The sequence below is a fragment of the Eumetopias jubatus genome, unplaced genomic scaffold (genome assembly GCF_037043125.1).
Source record: "Eumetopias jubatus isolate StellerSeaLion01/CBP00866 unplaced genomic scaffold, mEumJub1_p1.0 scaffold_14, whole genome shotgun sequence".
Taxonomy (NCBI): domain Eukaryota; kingdom Metazoa; phylum Chordata; class Mammalia; order Carnivora; family Otariidae; genus Eumetopias; species Eumetopias jubatus.
The window spans coordinates 97,262,497-97,280,532 of NW_028274820.1; the positions used below are offsets into that span (position 1 = coordinate 97,262,497).

The 18,036-nt window shown below is 38.6% G+C and overlaps 1 protein-coding gene across 1 annotated transcript; it reads left to right on the plus strand.

Moving 5' to 3' along the window:
• Positions 1–12,757: 12,757 nt before the first annotated feature.
• On the plus strand, positions 12,758–13,699 carry LOC114211770 (olfactory receptor-like protein OLF3). Its single transcript, XM_028106449.1, has one exon. The coding sequence runs from the start codon at positions 12,758–12,760 to the stop codon at positions 13,697–13,699; it is 942 nt and encodes a 313-aa protein (XP_027962250.1).
• The last annotated feature ends 4,337 nt before the right edge of the window (positions 13,700–18,036 follow it).

An 18,036-nucleotide genomic window follows, 5' to 3' on the forward strand; every position in this document is an offset into this window, starting at 1 on the left:
AGATTCAAAAAATTTCTCCTTCCTTCCAGTAGCCCAAATAACAATATTTCAAACAAAGAGGAAATGATTGACATGCCCTTTTCCCTGGATTAACCAATAAGGTGGATCATGGTGAGCACATTTTTGAAGACCAACTTTTCACATTAGTCCAGATTTTCACTATGTATTACTGCCCTACTATACCTATGGTGAAAAAAAAAAAGCCTTCAATTATTAAGCTTGGGCCTGCTGGGTTAGCTGTCCTTCTAGAGCTCACATTCCCCCTTCTCCTTTCTTATTCCTCCTGCATTTGCCCCTAGGAAATGCAGTGTGAACAGTGAAAGTTTCAGAGTGAGGACAGCCATGCTTTACATGTTGACCCACCCCTCACCAGCACTGTGGCTTTGACAGATGTGTTTAATATCTCTGACCTCCAGTTTCCTCAAATATAAGAAGTAATAATATTCAGTATGTGCGATTGTTTTGAATATTATAGATAATCTATGTAGAATACTTGGTAGACTGGTGGTATAGATAGTCAACTATATTTAAAAATAGTTTTTAGGACACCATTATAGGGCCAACCATTATGCAAACTTTTCTCTATATACGATTATTAAAAATGAACTTTTTTTTTTTTTTTTTGGAGAGAGAGAGAGAGAGTATGTGTGTGAGTGGGGAGGGGCAGAGGGAGAAGGAGAGAGAATCTTAAGCAGGCTCCATGCTTAGCATGGAGCCCGACTCAGGGCTTGATCTCAGGATGCTGAGATCATGGCCTGAGTGGAAATCAAGAGTCGGATACTTAACTGACTGAGTCACCCAGGCTCCTGGAAAGTGAACTTTTTTTCTCTATTCCATGGCTTTAGTAGATCCCTGTACTATGTCTGCTCTAGGGTATCACCTTACCTAGAACCACGACATCTATCTATAGATCTCTCTCTCTCTGTCTCTCTGCCAGTCTCTGATCTTTCAATATCTCAATCTCCATCTGTTATATATTTTTTGCTCCAAGACAGACGAGACCTTTCTCATAAGTTCCAAGCACATATATCCAGTTGCTTGCTTAATACCTTCACTCACATCACCTGATTTGCATTCTTAACAATAGAATGATTTTACCTGCTTCCTCTATCCTAAGCTACTCCTTTCCTCTTGCTCTAATACACCTTCACTATAGTAGCAAAAGGAACCACATACACTCAGAATAATTCTTGATTCCTTTCTTTTATACCCGTTCTGTCAATAGAATCCATTAGCCTTATCAACAAGATATATCATCAATCTGGTCTTTCTGCACCTCTGCTTTCTACATTTTGTTCTTCATACAACAGTGTACTTAAAACTTTTTTTAACTTTATGTTGTAAAATAAAACACAGAGGCAGAAAAGCACACTACACAAATGTGTAGCTGAGTGAACTATGATAAGACAACCCTTCTTATATAAACCATTTGAGTAAAAAAACAGAGCTGCAAGCTACTGAGGAAGTCCCTCCATGTGTCCCATCCCAAGCACAACACCTTTTCCCCCAAAGTAACTGCTATCCTCACCACTGCAGCAATCACTTTCCTGCATTACTGATGACTTTGTGACCCAAGCAAACATCCCTAGTCGCTGTAGTTTGGTTTTGCCCATTTTTCTTCAACTTGCTATGTCTTTAAGTCTCTTTAATCTGTAATTCTGTCCAACTCTTTCTTTATCCTGCAATTTATTTGAGTGGCCCAGGTCATTTGACCTGCAGAAGGTGCCTTTGCTTAGAAAATATATCTGGTCACATCTTTATCCTGCTTAGGATAAAGTCCAGCTGCACATATGTAGCCGGACATGGTCCAGCTGCTTCTGCAGAGATAATTGGTAAATAATATTCCTTAGTAGATGGAACATTATCACCTGCAGAAGGACCCTGTTATTAATTGTTAAACAATTAATTCTCTGCAGCCACTGTGGAAAACGGTATGGAAGTTCCTCAAAAAATTAAAAATAGTACTACCATACGATCCAGTAATTCTGCTACTGGGCATTTACCCAAAGAATATGAAAACACTAATTTGAAAGTTTATATGCACCCCTATGTTTATTGCAGCTTTATTTATAATAGCCAAACCATGGAAGCAAGTGTCCATCGATAGATGACTGGATAAAGATGTGTATATATACATATACAGCCCTAAAAAAGAGTGGAATCTTGCCATTTGCCACAACATGGATGGATCTGGAGGGCATAATGCTAAATGAAATAAGTCAGTCAGAGAAAGACAAATGCCATATGATTTCACTCATGTGTGGAATTAAAGAAACAAAATGAACAAACAAAGAAAAAAGAGACAAACCAAAAAACAGACTCAACTCTAGAGAAGAAACAGATAGTTACCAGAGGAGAGGTGGGTGGGGGGATGGGTGAAATAGGTGAAGGGGATTAAGAGTCCACTCGTCATGATGAGCACTGAGTGATGTATAGAGTTGTTGAATCACTATATAGTGCACTTGGAACTAATATAACCATGTATGTTAATTATATTGCAATTAAAATTTTAAAAAATTCTCTTTTATCTCAGTCTTTATTACTTCCTTGCTGTGTGGACAACTATTCTAATATGTTAACTTTATTCATGGAGTCCTTTGTTGAACAAAAACCCTTCATTTTTATATGATCCGATTCATCATATTTTTGTTCTATGATCCATGCTTATGAACTTTTTCTAAAAAAAATTCCTGCAATCAGAGTCATAAAATATTTTCCTATTTAATCCAGTTTTCTACTTTTACCTTTCACGGTTATTTCTTTAGTTTATCTGACATTCTTTTCTGCATATATTGTCAAATATGGATCTGGTGGGTGTTCTTCCATGTTGTGGTCCATTTATTAAACAGTCTATCTTTTAGCCATTGATCTGCATTAACTTTTATGTACATTGAGCTTACCCATTTACGGATCTGTTTTTGAACTCTGTTCTTTTCTCTTTGTTCATTTGTTTGCTCTCCCATCATGTAATTCTATTATTCTCTTTTTAAAAGTCATTTTGGCTTGTAATAAGTCTTCATTTGTCATGTGTAGTTTATCAAATAAGATGAGCAAACTCATCTTCTTTTTCAAAGTTATTAAATATATAGTCAAAGTGGCCAGCTAGTCTATTTATATTTATTGACCTATTTTATTTATAGTCAATATAAAATAGTCAGCTATTTATAAAGTGATGTATTCCAAATAAATTTTTGAGTAATTTTATTAAGTTCCCAAAAAGTTCATCTAAAATTTTGATTAGGTTTGCATTGAATATATAGATTCATTTTGGAGCATTGACATCTTTATAATACATTGTCTCATCTGAAGAATGTCTTTGAGGTTATTCAGATAATCTTTAATGTGCTAAAGTTTTAATATTTTCTCCATATTTGTTTAACAAATATTTGTTAAACATATTCTATGGCAGACACTTTTCCAGGTATTGTGGATACAACAATGAAAAGCAAGCAAAAGTCTCTGCCTTCATGGAGATTACATTCTACTCAAGGGAAATAAACAATAAATATAAGAAACAATGTATATAGTATATTATAGGTATTAACTGCTACAGAGGAAAGTGGGAAAAGAAGAGGAAGAATATTGGAAGGACTAAAAGTTTTGGCAAAGACTCCATAGAAATCATGTATTCTCTCTGCCGAGAAATTCCTAAATACTTTATAATTTATGTTGCTATTATAAATAGAATTTTATTTTTTTCATTGGTTATTGCTGGTGTATAGAAACACTACTGATTTCTGTGAGGTGATCTCATATGTAGTTCTTTCTTATTAAATCTAATTGTTGGAAAAATTTTTTCAGATATATAATATCATCTATAAAAAATGATAGTTTTCCTTATAATCTTTGTATGTCTCAGTCTATTTCTTTTCTCATATCGTAGCTCAGGACCTCTAACGTCAGGTCAAACAATAGCTGTGATAGCAGGTATCCTTCTGGTTCCTGATCCAAGGAAAGCATCTACAGATTCTCTGTTAGGTATAATGTTTGTAGTGGATTTAGGGCATTTAACTTTTATTAAATTTAGTTTTTAAGAAAGAAGTGTAATAAAGTGAGAGAGTACCTGCCCTCATATACATCAAAGCAGATTATATGTAAGTACAATTAAAACTGTAGTATTGTTGTAGAAAAATTCATGAGCCAAAATACAATCCCAAAAGAAACTTTTACATATATGACTTTAGTATATCACAGATGTATAATTTCAAGGTAATATAGGAAAATATGTACTACTAAATAAATGATGTTGGGACACATGACTATACTAACAGGACAAAGAAATGTCATCTTTCCTATTAATAAGCCATGAGAAATTCCAAATATCTAAAGGTGAGGAAGTGATTTTACAAATGAGTTTATATTTGCTCCCTCCTAAAAATGTACTAAATAATGGTAAAAGGATAAGAAAAAAGATAATAAATCCATAAAGCAAAGAGGACAATAAATTTAAAAAATATATTTTATGAGAAATGCCAACAACATTTTGGAAGCGAGAAAGCAACCTTTTTTCTCTTCTTTTGTCTTTTTAGGGTCCAGAGCTAACAGGCTCTACTACATTTGCCCTCCCAACTCCAGCACTCACATAGGCAGCACTCTGCAGGCACATTATTTTGTTTAGAAAGTGGGTCTCAGGGGCACCCAGGTGGCTCAGTTGGTTGAGCTTCTGACTCTTGATTGTAAGATTGGCTCAGGTCATGATCTCAGGGTTCTGGGATGGAGCCCCACGTTGGACTCTGCACTCAGTGGGGAGTCTGCTTGAGGATTCTCTCTCCCTCTCCCTCTGTCCCTCCCCCTGCTTGCTCTCGCTCTATCTCAAATAAGTAAATAAATCTTAAAGAAAAATAAAGAAAGTGGGTCTCAGACCATTGGCTGGGAGAAGATGCTATTGTCAAAGCTCCATTCTCCCCAACTTATTGGGGAGAATGAATCAGAATAAGTTGGGGAGAATGAATCACAAGCCCATTCCTGGGGCAATGCCATGTAGCTGAGCAGAGGGTGAGAGCAGCCTAGTCACACTCACAGGGACAAGGCACACGAGTGGAAATCTCCCTCACTTTTGGAGAAGGGAATACACTGGGCTTCTATAGGTTTCACTACACAGTGTTTAACATCCTCACTCAAGTTTCCCCACACAGGATGGCTGCACTTTTATTAAAGATTCTAAACACTGAAAATCTCTAAGTATAAACCAGGGTATGGAAGATTATCTCCCTTAAAGGAAAAGTGAAAAGTCTAAGAAGTTTACAGGATGGGGTGGTAGAATTCCAAACCTAGAGAGCAGCCCCACCCTAGGCTGTATCTGTCTAGGGACTGGCATAAATAAGTCTCTCTGCCCACACCCAGAGCAGACAGTGAAGCACAAAGCATCCCATTGCCCCCCTGTGTTGCCTGGCTGGGGGCTATTGTTCAAAGGAATGTGGGGATAGGTGAACTGCAGTGAGGAATTTGAGATGTAATCACATTTTCATGCTCATAAAGTGGGATAGAAATTTCCACCATGTAAAGGTGGTGTCACTGAAGACTCAGATGCACCCCATCCCCTTGAGAAATTAAAGTTTGGAGAGCTCCTTCTCATGCTCTGGGGACAAGGAAACAAAACTTGGGAGTTGTAAAGTTGAAATGTAGGTTAGGCTGTTTGATGCAGAAGTGACCAGACAGAGGGGGAGGGAAAATAAAATAAATCTAACAAACAAAGCATAATTGGCCCCTTGAGATTTCATCACTAAAGTTAGAGAAAGTTACCTCTTTCTATTGCACTTGCTTCAAATTTCACAACTTGCCCACCTCTGCCATCGCACAGGATGGCTTCTTCCACGCTCCAGAGGTGAGTCAGCCATTGTCAGTCTCTTTTTAACACATATTTAGCAACATGAATTATGAAACCAGGTTCCTGTAATCCGTAGTCCCTCCTGTATTCTTCAAGCCTAAGAGCATGGCAGCTTGACATCGTTGTCCTCTCCTGGAGATTTGTCCAAAGAACATGTGTTCTGGCTATTCGAATTAAGAAGCCAGAATTTTCAAGTGATTTAAGGGTCCCCCACCTGTGGTGGCCTGAGCCTGCTAACAAGTTGGCACCAGTCTTCATCTCTGCTTTTCACCCATCGACTCCTGGAAAGAGGGTCCAGGTGCCAGGTCTGTGCTGATGGGCCTTTTCTTTGCTGATGCCAGTAGAAAGATGACTCCCCCAGAGACTAGCTCTTTCCCCTCCACACGAAATTTCTGTTTGGAGAACAAGTCTTTAGAGTAACATCCTTGTCTGAAATGCTTCCCACAACTGCCCATCTGGGGCTTGTCAGAAATCTAATACGGCTTTGCTAGGTCTCACTGTCCACACTTGCATGCTGAATAGACTGCTTAACTGATGCATGTTGTTAAAATAGTAATTTTCAAGTTTATTTCCATTTGTTTATTAATTTAATAAAGCATTTTATTATGTTTTTTATTGCTGGATGACTATGTGTATATTCCTCCAGGAAAGGCATAGTTTATGCCATTATCTTTATTTTACAGATATGAAAACTGATGTGCTAGGATTTTAGAGGAATATATGCTTTTCCATAATTCTTCATTCCAGTGGAAGGGGTCTTTCAAAATGAAAATCAAATGTTCAAGCTGCATGAAAATGATCCAAAGATGCAGAGCTGTTGGTAATGATAAATGCAGCTATTCTGCTTGAAATAAAAATTTGTGTGGGTTACTCGCCATGCCTGGTTCTAGCTTTTTTTTTTTTTTAAGATTTTATTTGTTTATGTGAGAGAGAGAGCACGCATGAGAGGGGGAAGGGTCAGAGGGAGAAGCAGACTCCCTGCTCAGCAGGGAGCCTGGTGTGGGACATCAGGATCATGACCTGAGCTGAAAGCAGTCGCCCAACCAACTGAGCCACCCAGGCACCTGCCTGGTTCTAGCTTAAAGCTCATTCTCTAAGTAGTCTGGGGCAAGGTAGAGAAAACAGTGTAACATTGGAGCAGGGCTAGATGGGAGGTGAACAGAGGGGAGGGGAGGGGAGGTGAAGGGAAGGGAGGGGAGAGGAGTCCTTACTTGTAGGAGGCAGCCGACCCAGGAGTCCTACCTTCTCCTGCTCACATCTGTGCCATCCCCCTTCTTTCTTTCCTTTTACTTCACCTTTTCTTTGCCCCGTGTCCCTCTCCTTTCCAAACTATACTAAAAACTCAGAGGAAAGGGATATGGGTTTCTGATCATCTCCGGTGTGCTTTGGCAATGCCGATATGACTCTGGTAAAGTATTTGCTCCTCTTTGCAAAGCAGATTATGATAAAGTGGCTGAAGAACAGAAAGAATTCAATAATGCCTTAGCTAAGTGTCTTTGAGTCTTCTATCTTTTGGCGAGGAATTTGGGGTTTTTCAATAATGTAACCAAGGAAAAATTTGTCCTAAAGAGGTGTGTGTGTGTGGGGGAGGGGTGGGTGGTGGGAGGATTGTCCTGAAAGATCTCACTGTTCATATTTTCTGAGAATTCATCAGTTTCTCCGGTAAATGTATTTTGAGCAGGATTTCTACCATGATAGAACCAAATTCTAGAAAATTTCACTGCAAAGGACTAAAAATGACACTCTGGGATTGAACACCAAGATAAATAAAATATGGGAAGCTCTGGTATATAAAATATTGGATAATTTTAGCAATGTGTTAATTGATTAAATGTCAAGAAAAGGACATCAATAAATATTTATTTTTTCTTTTCTCCCATTTTCATTGTTCCATTTCTTCCTCATTTGATTTCATTTCAATTTCCTTGGCTTCTTCGCTGTACTCTTTTATTAATTTTGTCTTCCTTTCTGGTTTCTTTTTTCCTTTCCGACCATTAATTCTCTCTCTGACTTTTTTCCCTTTTTCCCTAGATAGCTTGTCAATGACTTTGCTCCTTTACTTATTCTTATTTGTATCTCAGTATCCTCTCCTCTTCCTCTGCTTACCTTTTGCATACCTTTCTCCTTCAGATATTTATTTACTACTTGTTTGTTTAAGTTTGGGCTAGTTTTAATTTTTTTAAAGAAGGTATTTAATGAAAGACATTCAATGAAGATTTTTTAAATTGGGTTATAATTCATATCACACAAAATTAAGCATTTGTAGTGCATAATTCAGTGTCAGTACATCCCAGAGTTGTGATTTTATGTTGTGAAGGTACAACTAAGTAGTTATGAAAGAACTGTGAACAGCTTGGGCATGAGAGCGTGTATTTGTGCGTGGGACCGCAAGGGGGCACTCTGGAAGCATTCCTCTGACTGGAAAGAACTGCACCTCTTCACCTGTATAATGACTTGGGCTTACCTACATGGACACTCAACATTTTACCTTTCTGCCTTGGGTGTGATTACCAAGTGACCTGGAAACGTAGCCCACTTTTTATGTTACTGTGACAGTAACTATTTACACAAACAGAGGGGGGAATATGTTGGCACTATTTATAAGCACTCACCACTAAGGAGAATAGAGTCCAAATTACTTGTGGGATGCAGATCAGAAGGGACAAATCTCCCAACCAGACAAGACTCATCCCCACAGTCCAGGATCCTTCGTCATGACTCATCTTTTCCTTGTTAGGGATAGTCCTTTGGCTAGACAAAATCATACTTAGGTTTAATCATCTTTTGCAAGCTGGTTTTAAAAAATTAGCACATACCTTCATCCATTTCTGATATTAGGTCATTTTTGTGTGCATTATTGTCCATAATCATAGCCCTTCATTTTTCCTAAGGGAGGAAGAAAGGACTCCCCGCCATGGACCCATCTTGTAGTCATCACCATATGAGACACAAAGTAGAAGCATGATCACCTTTCCAAGTCTGTAAAAGAGGCCAGTGAATCATGTTCTGCAAGAAGAAGAGAGTTTCTAAATGAGGGAGATGTGGTTTGTTTCTCCTTGTCCTGTTGGCGAGGACTGAAAGCCAGACTTCAACTTCCCAGGTAAGCGGGAGGCACCTACTCTGTTCCACCAGGACTCAGAGGTGAATGGAATCAAAAGTAGGAACTCAGTCCTCTTGACATGTCTTGATTTTTTTTTTAAGATTTTATTTATTTGTCAGAGAGAGAGAGAGAGAACACAGGCAGGGGGAATGGCAGGCAGAGGGAGAAACAGGTTCCCCGCTGAAGAAGGAGCCCAATGAGGGACTTGATCCCAGGACCCTGGGATCATGACCTGAGCCGAAGGCAGACGCTTAACCGACTGAGCCCCCCAGGCATCCCAGTATGTCTCCTGCTTTTATGTTAGGTGAATCCGTAGCCTTTAAGCAGTGACTATCACTGTGCCCCACATGCGTTATGTTGTGCATAGAAGCACTAGGGATGTGCCCCAGGTTATCAGGTAACCCTGTTTACCTGGTCACTCCTCCTCTGTCTAGTCTCTTCATCTCCTTTGATGCCTGCAAATAATAGGCCAAATTTCAGGGTGGTGTTGTCAAGATTATTACATTACTTATTAGATATATAAAGTATTTAGTATAATTTGGTACGGAGTAAGGAATAAATAAAATGTTTGTTTATATCCACTTGATATAGAAACAAGTACAGTTACAGTTTTTAATTTTTTTCATAACATTTTTCCCACCCAGGGAATTTTTGCACTCTGGGTGGGCAAGAGTGTTTCAGGAGCTTGTTTTCTTCCCACCATCTGCCCCCAAAAGAACAGATAAGATTAAGATTTTCTAAAACTGAACTGACTATTCTGCGATTCACAGGGCAGTTGATTTGGGTAAGTCATTTGAAACAATTTTACAAAGAAACAGGATTTACTTTGACTTTAACACATCACTTTTTTTTTAACACACTACTTTTTAAAAATATCAAATATATTTTATTTAAAAAAACAAAATCACTCACATAAATTATATATCACTTAGAGATGACTCTGTTACTGAGCAAGCATAACATGGCTGTAATAACAAATGCCCCCCCTTTTGGATATGTTTTTGGAGACGGGTAGGAAAACACTACTTGTTTTGTTATTGTTTGTTTGATTTGTTAAAGCTGACATTTGAGTCCTGGTTATAGAAGCGCAAAGAGTGTAAATGGATCTACCATGACCCATCACCTTTGCCTTTCCACCACCTGTGTGCACATACACACCTTCTGATATAACTTGGAAAAGTGGCTGCATCACAGTTATATTTGAGCCCTCATCAGACAGGACTGAAGAGAGGTTATCTGGAGTAAGTCTTACATACAATGTGGTACAAATCACTGGCATTGCTTTAAAGAACAGGTTACAATAGAGGTTATCTGGAATAAGTCTTACATACAATGTGGTACAAATCACTGGCATTGCTTTTAAAGAACAGGTTACAATAGAAATACACCTTGGAAACAATTCATTCCACTTTGGTATATTTCAGGTTTGTTTGTTTGTTTTTAAGATTTTATTTTTATTTATTTGACAGAGATAGACACAGTGAGAGTGGGAACACAGCAGGGGGAGTGGGAGAGGGAGAAGCAGGCTTCCCGCGGAGCAGAGAGCCCGATGTGGGGCTCCATCCCAGGACCCTGAGATCATGACCTGAGCTGAAGGCAGACGCTTAACAACTGAGCCACCTGGGTGCCCTGGTATATTTCACGTTTTATTAAGTGTGATTTATACAGTTGTTTGGTTTGTTTCATGAAATCCTAACACAAAGCAGTAAGCATGAAATACTTTTTTCAACATCTACCTTTTCAGCAATTCTTGACATATATATGTATATGTATGTACACATGGGTAGAAAGAGATAATTCTCTTCAAAAACTGCAGATTTGTGGATGTCAGAGAGAGACCTGTGTTTTCTAGTGTGATCTCCTTAGCTATTGGTGAATCTCTAAAAAGCATTGGAGCGCTAAAAATACATTTACATAAGGATAGGAAAGCACTATAAACATATCAGTCCGTATTTTTATCAGGGTTTTCATGACTAGGAAATTTTCTAACCAGTATAATGACAATATTTTTTATTCAATGTAAAAGATGACAAAATGAAAAGAAGCTGATGTACATATAGTTATAGTGCAACAGAAATTACAAGCAAGGGAACACAAAAGAATTAAGACTATGCTATTGGTTTCTAGCCATGAGGCTAAACAACCTATTAATTTTCAACATTCTGGAAAAATGTAACTCTTGAACTACCTATGTGTCATGAAGATTTTGAATCCTGTATCTTATTACACAGTGAGGAACTTTCCTTACACTTTAAGAGTTGTGAATCTCTTTGCCAATCTTGTAGCTAAGTATCTTGTTCCAGTTAATTCTGGTGTGAATGACTGGAAGCTTCCAGTGCAAGGTCTTGAATGGGTTTCTGATATTGTTTGATCGTTTGCACTATTTTTTGTGTAACACCCAGTTTCCGAAAGCTCAGTTTTTAATAAATTCCTTGGCATTTTGGATATTATTCAAAACAATACTAAATCCTGAATATTTAATGACTAATGGTCTGAATATTGCTCTTTTCATGACAATGAATTTTAATCTTAAGTCCCACAACCCCTTATGTTAGAAGAAGTATGACCTCTAACAACTATTCTAAGTTTTTAGGCTGAAAGTGGAAGTTTTTGATAAAGGCAGTTATAGTCTGCTGTCCATCAATAATTATAGCATGAGCATAGCTTAGGCGCCGTTGGAGTAATAATCTTTTTTTTTTTTTTAGTTTTTATTTAAATTTCAGGTAGTTAACATACAGTGTAAAAGTAATACTCTTTTACATAGATCTTTCATGTACCATCACTAAAATCGTCTCTAAGACTTCAGACTCCTATCTGTATACTTCAGTTATGGATCACTTCTTTCTTTCTGTAGGTGAGCAAAAGAAAGAAAAAAACAAAAGAAATTTTGTTTTTGGGTCAAAGAATTACTGCTTATGTCATCATGTTCTATAATTAACACCTGATCTTCTATCCTATCTTCACTGGTGAGGACTGATCAATGTTGTATTGAGAAATGAATGAACTGTTCCTTCCTTGAGAAAGCATCATTGTAAAGTAATAACCTCACATCATTAAACACTTTATGAAACTCCCCTTGAGGGGCACAGGAGATGAATTTTAGCAGCTATGTATACTTTCTCTTCATGCAACACCCGATTCTTGAAGTTGGCTATCTTGGGTTGATCACACCCCGTGCAGCCACTGGTGTGACTGACATGGGTAGAGAGGAGACCTTCTACTTGACCATCTCAAAATGACAAGTTACAGCAAATACATTCAAAATCATTTATTAATAAAAAAAAAGAATATTATTTAAAATATCCAGGGTTTCATGGATGCATTCCACTGAGGAGTGGTAAGTAGGGTTGTGTCTGAGATATCTAGAGGGGAAATCCAATAAGCAAAAGGAAGTTAAATAGGACTGGACATCATTAATAGGATTCAGAAAAATATCTTTCATGTGAACCAAAAACTTTTTCACCCAAAAGACATGAATTCTCTATAATAACTACTAAATTGAGTAGGATTTAAGTCTAAATACTTCATTAATTTCCTTCCTCCATTTAAGAGCAGATGTTTCAGAAAAGAAATTATGATGTAATAAACTGAATTATAAGAATGTAACTTCTTTACTCCTTGATTTCCAGCTGCACAGCTGGGTCCCATTGTGCTCCTCCTCTATGGATATGTTCAAGCAGGGTTTGGATGATGATTTGGCTAAGATGTTCTAGAAGAACTTTGGTTCAGATGGGTAGGCTCTCTCTATATGGTCTAAAAGTCACCCTTCTAATCCCGAGTTTTCGTGATTTCTCTTTTCAACATCTTTAGAGTTTGGTCCTCAGAAACTCATGGGCCAGGAAAATAAAACCCAGACATGGGTGAGTGAGTTCATTCTGCTGGGGTTGTCCAGTGACCCGGAAACTCAAATCTTCCTCTTTGTCCTGGTCCTGACCATGTACTTGGTGACTCTTGTGGGAAATATCCTCATTCTTCTTCTGATCAGACTGGACAGCAGATTTCATAACCCCATGTACTTCTTCCTTAGTGTTTTATCCTTTGTGGACCTTTGTTATGCAAACAGTTTTGCCCCACAAATGCTGGCCCTCCAGCTCTCAGGCCAGAAGTCCATCCCATTCTATAGCTGTGTGTTCCAGCTCTACATCTCCCTGGCATTGGGTGGGTCTGAGTTCTTCCTGCTGGGAGCCATGGCTTATGACCGCTATGTGGCAGTATGCCATCCGCTGCACTACACGGTCATCATGCATGGAGGACTGTGCCTGGGCCTGGCTGCTGGCTGCTTGGCGGCTGGTTTCATGAATTCATTGATGGAAACAATCATTACCTTCCAGCTTCCCCTGTGTCACAATGTTATTAATCACTTTGCCTGTGAGACCCTAGCAGTGCTACGGTTAGCCTGTGTGGACATCTCCTTCAACAAGGTCATGGTGGCCATCTCAGGATTTCTGGTGATCATGCTTCCCTGTTTCCTGGTTCTGTTTTCCTATGGTCGTATAGTTACTGCCATTCTGCAAATTCGTTCTGCCCAGGGACGTAGCAAAGCCTTTGGGACTTGTGCTTCCCACCTCACTGTGGTTTGCATGTGCTTTGGGGCTACCATCTTCACCTACCTGGGTCCACGGTCAGGCTCCTCAGTGGAAATGGAGAAAATTGTTGCTCTATTCTATGCTTTGGTGGCACCTATGTTGAATCCCTTGATCTACAGCTTAAGGAATAAGGAAGTTATCGCTGCTTTTCAAAAGGTTCTAGAGAAATTCAGAGATAAAGAGTAAAGACTGTTACTAATGATGATGATAGTAACTTCTTGTTAGCTATCATCAAAACCAAAAGGGAGATTGGCTGAGGGTATACAGGACTCCCTTACTTACACTAAGGAAGACAAACATGGCCTTGCATATGGATAAAGCATCCCTCCACCTGATTAATGAATTTCCTCATATAGGCCAGTGCAAGATAAGTCACATGTCAGTGATCCATGAGAGGGCCTCTTCTTAGATCATCTTCTCTTAGATATCCAGTGGTATTTAGACTTCATCTGCCTATTTTTAAAATTTTATTAGCATATCAGTGTATAAAGAAATGATCTGCAGCTTTGTCCAGCAGACCTGGTATGGAATGAATGGAGAGATGAATTCCACCAATTAGGTCTGCTTTTACCTGGTGGAGCAGAATGGAGAATGTATTTTCCTCTTTCTATATGACAATGCTCCACTTATTTGTAGAACAACCTTATTCCTCCGGGATAAACACAAATGGTTTCTTTAACTCTTTCTCAAATGATGGTAGTTGTAGAACTTCCAACACCATTTGTGCTTTAGTCTAGAGTGTGATATCATATTCTGAAATAAATAATATATGATGCTATATTTGTTCACCCCAGTATGTTGGTTCTCATTTTCTTTTTTTTTTTTTTTAAGATTTTTATTTATTCATTTGAGACAGAGAGATACAGAGAGAGAAGAGCATGAACAGGGGGAGAGGCAGAGGGAGAGGGAGAACCAGATTCCACGCTGAGCAGGGAGCCTGACGTGGGGCTCCATCCCAGGACCCGGAGATCATGACCTGAGCCAAAGGCAGATGCTTAACCATCTGAGCCACCCAGGTGCCCCTCTTATGCTTTTCAAGGATCAAATTTGTTTGTAATATGCAAAATATCTGTGGCTTCACTATAGTCTTTTTTTTGTTGTAGCAATATATATATAAAACATTAAAATTTGCCAATTTAGCCATTTTAAGGGTACAATTTGGTGACATTAATTGCTTTCTCAATGTTGTGCAAACATTACCATTATTTTCAAAATTATTCATAACTGTAGTTTTTTATTTAACTAATTTCCCAAGACCTATAAACTGTTCACAAAATCTCCATACCCACGGCATTCTTATTTTGTTAAAGCTTAAATGAAGACACTTGTATTTAGCTCTGCTAATTTTTCTTATTGATTTTCATGCATTACACCAACCCACCAAAAGTATTTTGTTTTTGTTTTTTTATATGATTTTTTTATTATGTTAATCACCATACATTACATCATTAGTTTTTGATGTAGTGTTCCATGATTCATTATTTGTGTATAACACCTAGTGCTCCATGCAGAACGTGCCCTCTTTAATACCCATCACCAGGCTAACCCATCCTCCCACGCCCCACCCCTCTAGAACCCTCAGTTTGTTTTTCAGAGTCCATCGTCTTTCATGGTTCATCTCCCCCTCCGATATCCCCCCCTTTCATTTTTCCCCTCCTGCTATCTTCTTTTTTTTTTTTTGACATATACTGTATTATTTGTTTCAGAGGTACAGATCTGTGATTCAACAGTCCTGCGCAATTCACAGTGCTCACCATAGCACATACCCTCCCCAACGTCTATCACCCAGCCACCCCATTCCTCCCACCCCCCCACCGCTCCAGCAACCCTCAGTTAGTTTCCTGAGATTAAGAATTCCTCACATCAGTGAGGTCGTATGATACATGTCTTTCTCTGATTGACTTATTTCGCTCAGCATAACACTGTCTAGTTCCATCCACATTGTTGCAAATGGCAAGATTTCATTCCTTTTGATGGCTGCATAATATTCCATTGTATATATATATATACCACTTCTTCTTTATCCATTCGTCTCTCGATGGACATCTTGGCTCTTTGCATATTTTGACTATTGTGGACATTGCTGCTATAAACATCAGGGTGCACGTACCCCTTCGGATCCCTCCATTTGTATCTTTGGGGTAAATACCTAGTAGTGCAATTGCTGGATCGTATAGTAGCTCTATTTTCAACTTTTTGAAGAACCTCCCTACTGTTTTCCAGAGTGGCTGCACCAGCTTGCATTCTCACCAACAGTGTAGGAGGGTTCCCCTTGCTCCACATCCCCACCAACATCTGTCGTTTCCTGATTTATTAATTTTAGCCATTCTGATTGGTGTGAGGTGATATCTCATTGAGGTTTTGATTTGGATTTCCCTGATGCCGAGCAACGTTCAGCACTTTTTCACATGTCTTTTGGCCATTTTGATTTGCAAAAATGTCTGTTCATGTCTTCTGCCCATTTCTTGATTGGATCATTTGTTCTTTGGGTGTTGAGTTTAAGAAGTTCTTTATAGATTTTGGATACTAGCCCTTTATCTGATATGTCATTTGCAAATATCTTCTCCCATTCTCTTGGTTGTCTTTTGGTTTTGTTGACTGTTTCTTTGGCTGTGCAAAAGCTTTTTATCTTGATGAAGTCCCAATAGTTCATTTTTGCCCTTGCTTCCCTTGCCTTTGGCGATGTTTCTAGGAAGAAGTTGCTGTGGCTGAGGTCAAAGAGGTTGCTGCCTGTGTTCTCCTTTAGGATTTTGATGGACTCCTGTCTCACATTGAGGTCTTTCAACCATTTTGAGTCTATTTGTGTGTGTGGTGTAAGGAAATGGTCCAATTTCATTCTTCTGCATGTGGCTGTCCAATTTTCCCAACACCATTTGTTGAAGAGACTGTCTTTTTTTCATTGGACATTCTTTCCTGCTTTGTCAAAGATGAGTTGACCATAGAGTTGAGGGTCCATTTCTGGGCTCTCGATTCTGTTCCATTGATCTATGTGTCTGTTTTTGTGCCAGTACCATACTATCTGGATGATGACAGCTTTGTAATAGAGCTTGAAGTCCAGAATTGTGATGCCTCCAGCTTTGCTTTTCTTTTTCAACGTTCCTCTGCCTATTCGGGATCTTTTCTGGTTCCATACAAATTTTAGGATTATTTGTTCCATTTCTTTGAAAAAAGTGGTTGGTATTTTGATGGGGATTGCATTGAATGTGTAGATTGCTCTAGGTAGCATTGACATCTTCACAATATATGTTCTTCCAATCCATGAGCATGGAACGTTTTTCCATTTCTTTGTGTCTTCTTCAACTTCTTTCATGAGTATTTTATGGTTTTTCGGAGTACAGATTCTTTGCCTCTTTGGTTAGATTTATTCCTATGTATCTTATGGTTTTGGGTGCAATTGTAAATGGGACCGACTCCTTAATTTCTCTTTCTTCTGTCGTGTTGTTGGTGTATAGGAATGCCACTGATTTCTGTGCATTGATTTTATATCCTGCCACTTTCCTGAATTCCTGTATGAGTTCTAGCAGTTTTGGGGTGGAGTCTTTTGGGTTTTTCACATAAAGTATCATATCTACAAAGAGTGAGAGTTTGACTTCTTTGCCGATTTGGATGCCCTTGATATCTTTTTGTTGTCTGATTGCTGTGGCTAGGACTTCTAGTACTATGTTGAATAGCAGTGGTGATCGTGGACATCCCTGCCGTGTTCCTGACCTTAGGGGGAAAGCTCTCAGTTTTTCCCCATTGAGAATGATATTCGCTGTGGGTTTTTCATAGATGGCTTTTATGATATTGAGGTATGTACCCTCTATCCCTACACTATGGAGAGTTTTGATCCAGAAAGGATGCTGTACTTTGTCAAATGCTTTTTCTGCATCTATTGAGAGGATCATATGGTTCTTGTTCTTTCTTTTGTTAATGTATTGTATCACGTTGATTGATTTGCAGATGTTGAACTAACCTTGCAGCCCAGGGATAAATCCCACTTGGTCATGGTGGATAATAGTTTTAATGTACGGTTGGATCCTTTGGCTAGTATTTTGGTGAGAATTTTCACATCCATGTTCATCAAGGATATTGGTCTGTGATTCTCCTTTTTGATGGGGTCTTTGTCTGGTTTTGGGATCAAGGTAATGGTGGCCTCATAAAACGAGTTTGGAAGTTTTCCTCCCATTTCTATTTTTTGGAACAGTTTCAGGAGAATAGGTATCAATTCTTCCTGAAATGTTTGGTAGAATTCCCCTGGGAAGCCATCTGGCCCTGGGCTTTTGTTGGTTGGGAGATTTTTGATGACTGCTTCACTTTCCTTAGTGGTTATAGGTCTGTTCAGGTTTTCTATTTCTTCCTGGTTCAGTTTTGGTAGTTGGTACATTTCTAGGAATGCATACATTTCTTCCAGATTATCTAATTTGCTGGCATACAGTTGCTCATAATATGTTCTTATAATTATTTGTATTTCTTTGGTGTTGGTTGTGATCTCTCCTCTTTCTTTCATGATTTTGTTGATTTGGGTTATTTCTCTTTTCTTT

Coding starts and splice junctions, on each gene's coding strand:
- LOC114211770 (XM_028106449.1), top strand. CDS start 12,758: ATGGGCCAGGAAAATAAAACCCAGACATGGGTGAGTGAGTTCATTCTG.